Genomic DNA, 4,472 nt, shown 5'->3' on the forward strand with positions numbered 1-4,472 from the left:
ATATATATATATATATATATATATATATATATATATATACATACATGTGTACATGAATTTTTTTGTGTCTTGTTGAATTTTGAGAAATTGACTTTGAGATGGAGACTTTCCTGACTCTGTGAACCGCAGGACACAGGATTTTTCACGTAACATAATTAACCATTTTGAAGTCAAAGCTTTATTTGTTTAGCGCTTTTTCCACAATACATCTTAGGGTTGGACAGTATAACTAAATCTTTCTAGAATTTCACCTTTTTTTTTTTTTGGGACTCAACACCGAATCAAAATAATGATGAACAAAAAAATAGGATAAATCTCTGTCAGTACTGCACATATATTTTCTTTATTATATGTGCAGTACTGAGTCATATGAATGCAAAACATTACCAAAAAGTCTGTTCCAAAGTTTAAGAGCCGTTTGTTTTTTCTTACTTAACATTCCTGTTGGACATCATCTGAGAATATAGTGTTCATAAAAGTCTTTTACAGTGACAATTATGTGAACTGAGCTAGTTTGACTGTCTTAGAGGTTTGAAAGTAACATGCAAGTGGACTTTATGTGATTATTGGGGTAATAAACCAGTGTCCTACCATTAAGTTCATGCACTCAACTAGTCCAGAATCAGAGAGAGCTTCGAGCAGGTCAGTCACCAGTATAGTGAAATGGCAGAAGGGCTAAAACGAGCATTTGGCAAGATCAAGCAAAATGTATTTGAGGCGATTGAAGATCTTCGGGTTAAGGAGGGGGAGGAGGGATCGACACAGCGCAAAGGTTCGATGCAGAAGTTGACGGCACTGATAACAGCAAGCTCGAAGGGCGAGGTGAACCAGTCAAAGAAGAAGCAGAGAAGAGATGGTAATCTAAGATCTTATACACTGGAAATGGGAAAGGAAATGAAGCCTTTCGAGAGAAATATAATGTTTAGAGTACTGCAAAGACATTCAGTCATGGTACTACTAAGGGTTATAGAGTCAGTCTTTGCTGCAGCTTGTTTAGCATATGTTTATGTAAGAGCCAAAGATACTTAAGAGCATCCATAAAGGAAAAAAAACTTTTTAAATCTAGTGCCTAAATCAAGTTTTTAGAAATGAAAAACTCCTTTGTACCCATATTTGTTTCATATGGTTTAGAACATTTTTCTGCTGTTTTAAAAGTAGTTTAAATTTAATGAAAATGTCATGTGGTATAACCATAAAGTAAAAAGTAATAACGTTTTCCAAACCTCTTGAATACATCTTAATAAAAATATTAAGATATTAATTTTAAAATAATATGGCAAAATGTTTAAGTATAGATAGATAGAAATAGATACGGTTAATTACTCACAATATGGTACATTTTCTGAAATGTTATGTTTAAATATGGAAATGAGGCCTTATTATTAAAAATGCACTCAGCTGCATACATTTCCAGAATGGAAATCTGAACATTGGATAAAGCCAGATTCAAAATTATTGTTTCTTTTGTTGACATAGTAGAGTTAAAGGTTTTTACAGAGGGGATTTTGGATATTTCTATTTACCACTCCATAATTAAAACAAAAAAATACTGTCAACAGTCAGTTTTTAGGAATAAAATGTTTTGTAAATCAGGTGATTGTTATATGAACAAACCCCTATGTAAAATCATTCAGAATTTAGAAAACTCGAAAGGTTTGGTGTACTGTTTGTAAGTGGAGATTTCTGTCTCATTTTGAGAAAACAGCCTTAAAATATATGTTTTTGAATTGATTTTTACAGACATAACTAAATAACGTTTAATCAAATGAACACATAAATGTGTATTTTGGTTGTTTTCTTTCCACTAGTCTGAAAGAAGACGTTCTGGAAGAAAAATATCACAAAATTGACCAGTGCATGAAAAAACAAACAAACAATGGTTTACCTAGTGTCTTGCCTTATAGTTAACATAGCATTTTATAACACAAACTAACCTTCTTCAGGGGTTCTTTACTGACTTGTTTTTTCTCCATTATAATAGCAGGAGAGTTACAATCAAAATTATTCAACCCCCACAGATTTATTGGCAAAATGTACAGACTTTCAGCTGTTGGCAATGAACAAATCAAACAAAAGTAATTGAAATAGCTCAACACAGCAAATGTTTCAAGTGGTTTCCCCAAATTCAATTGAAAATACAACTTGTGTACATGTTGAGACTTCTGCAGTCTCAAAATTATTCACCCCCCTGAATAGAATCCCTCACAGCAGCACAAATCTGCAAAACAGGTGTTGTCTCAAGCACACCTGATGCAATTAATCAGCTTCATTAGAACACAGCATGAAATACTTGAATTGGAAGAATGGTCCAAAAAGTTAAGAGAAGAGATCATCGCCCTTCATACAAAAATAAAGTGAAGGGACTGAATGTTCCTAGAGACACTGTTGGAAGCATAGTTCGCAAGTTAAAACATAAGGGAACAGTGGTTACAGAAAAAAGAAGCTGTCAATGGCTGCAGCCAGATTTCTGAGAAGGCAGGTTCAGAAAAACCCTTGAGTGACTGCAAAAGACCTGCAGCAAGACTTGGTGGCAACAGGCACTGAGGTTTCAGTTTGCACAGTATGGCCAGAACTCCAAGATGTACACCACTACTGACCCAAATGTACAAGAAAAGTCGGCTCCAGCTCCAATTTTGCACAAAATTTGGGATTCTGTGCTGTGGAATGATGAACCAAAACTGTAACTTGTTGGCTCTATGGATCAGCAGTATGTCTGAAGGAAGAAGAATGAAACATACGTTGAAAAGCACACTGCCTAGAGTTAAGCATGGTGGTGGCTCGGTGATGCACTGGGGCTGCTTTGCATCCTCTGGCACTGGAAACCTGCAGCTGGTGTCTTGCTATAAATCGCATTTGCTGCAGGTCATCACAGCAAAAGAGTGCTCTACTAAGTACTAAAGATGCTTGCAATGAAGGAGTTGAATAATTTTGAGGCTGCAGAAATCATTAAAAGTTGCATTTTCAGTTGAATTTGGGGAAACCACTTGAAAGATTTAGCTGTGTTGAGCTCTTTCAATTACTTTAGTTTGATTTGTTCATTGTAAACAGCTGAAAGTCTGTACATTTTGCCAATAAACCTGATTTGCAGTGGGGGTTGAATAATTTTGATTGCAACCATATATCATCCTGACATTTTTGACTTTATATCCCCAAAAATATTTCGGATTGATTTTTAATACAAAAACATGCATAGTCATATTCCGATCATTGTGTGAATTGCATTTTTAATGTATTTATGAAAAATAATAATAATAATGATAGGATGAAAAAAACAGCATCATGTTATTGACCCATCTTAAAATTCATTCAAAGCCTTACCATAATCCATGTCCTCTTCTAGCTCCTGATGGAAAAGAAGGTGGCAAACTGCGAGAAGAGCAGGATTCCAGCCCTCTTCCAGAGCCTCAGTGTGAGAAGAACTGCGGCTGTATATGTCACCTGCAGAGGCCTGGCATGAAGCTCGTATGGGTGCCAATAAGTGAGCAGGATGATGACGAGGGTGAGGATGATGAGATTGAATACAGTGACATGGAGGATCAGAACAAAAGCAAAGAGGGAGAGAACGAAGAGAAGTCAAATAAGGAGCTGAATTCTTTGAGTGAGTCAATAGCTGAAGATGAGAACAAGAAGGAGGAACTGCAAGTTAAAAAAGGCAAGTTTCAGGAGACTCGTAATCTAATAGAGCAACAGCTGAGGAGGAAATCGGACCCTGGACCTCCAACGTTGATCGCCTCTGTTGTCCCATTTCCTCAGACTCCTCTAAACGTCCCCAAAGACCAGTCTTTGGAGGAGCCAGAGGAGTCCATCTACGATGTTAGCCTGGAGGTGGTCACTCCACCCAGACATCAGAAGGGATCGGACACTGTAAGCAAGGACGCACCTCCGGTCATTCCTCCCAGGATGCCTTTAGATAACAGGAGTCCACCTCGCATTATTCTGCCTCAGCCTCTAGCACGCCCTGCCTCCCCTCTGCTTCCCCCTAAAAAGTGCAGCCCACCTGCCAGTCCCCGACCACAAAGAACTCCACCACCACCACCAGCCAAGACCTATGAGAACGGAGGACGTCTCAGCAATTATTCTCTCAAGTCTATAGGTAACATAAAGGCATTTAAAGTAGGCATGGAATCAAAATGTACCCTATTTATTATTGTTAGTTCAGGTCTATTAAAGGGATAGTTCACCCAAAAATGAAAATTCTGTCATTAATTACTCACCCTCATGTCGTTCTAAACCCGTAAAACCTTCGTTCATCTTCGGAACACAAATTAAGATATTTTTGATGGTATCTGAGAGCTCTCTGACCCTGCATAGGCAGAAAGGGTCCTTACACGATCAAGGTCGAGAAATGTAGCAAGGACATCGGTAAAATAATCCATGTGACATCAGGGGTTCCACCGTAATTTTACGTAGCTACGAGAATACTTTTTGAGTGCAAAAGAAAAAAAAAAACGACTTTATTCAACAATTGTAAA

The 4,472-nt window shown here is 37.5% G+C and overlaps 1 protein-coding gene across 1 annotated transcript in view; it reads left to right on the forward strand.

The window, feature by feature from the left end:
• The window catches only part of LOC107556583 (rho guanine nucleotide exchange factor 15-like), a 21,806-nt gene that overhangs the window by 7,941 nt on the left and 9,393 nt on the right, over window positions 1–4,472 (forward strand). The window contains exon 3 of the mRNA XM_016239714.1: window positions 3,341–4,093. Within this exon, the coding sequence (XP_016095200.1) occupies window positions 3,341–4,093 (753 nt within the window). The remainder of the gene's footprint in view (window positions 1–3,340; window positions 4,094–4,472) is intronic.

The sequence above is a fragment of the Sinocyclocheilus grahami genome, unplaced genomic scaffold (assembly GCF_001515645.1).
Source record: "Sinocyclocheilus grahami isolate Dianchi unplaced genomic scaffold, SAMN03320097.WGS_v1.1 scaffold573.1, whole genome shotgun sequence".
Lineage (NCBI taxonomy): Eukaryota > Metazoa > Chordata > Actinopteri > Cypriniformes > Cyprinidae > Sinocyclocheilus > Sinocyclocheilus grahami.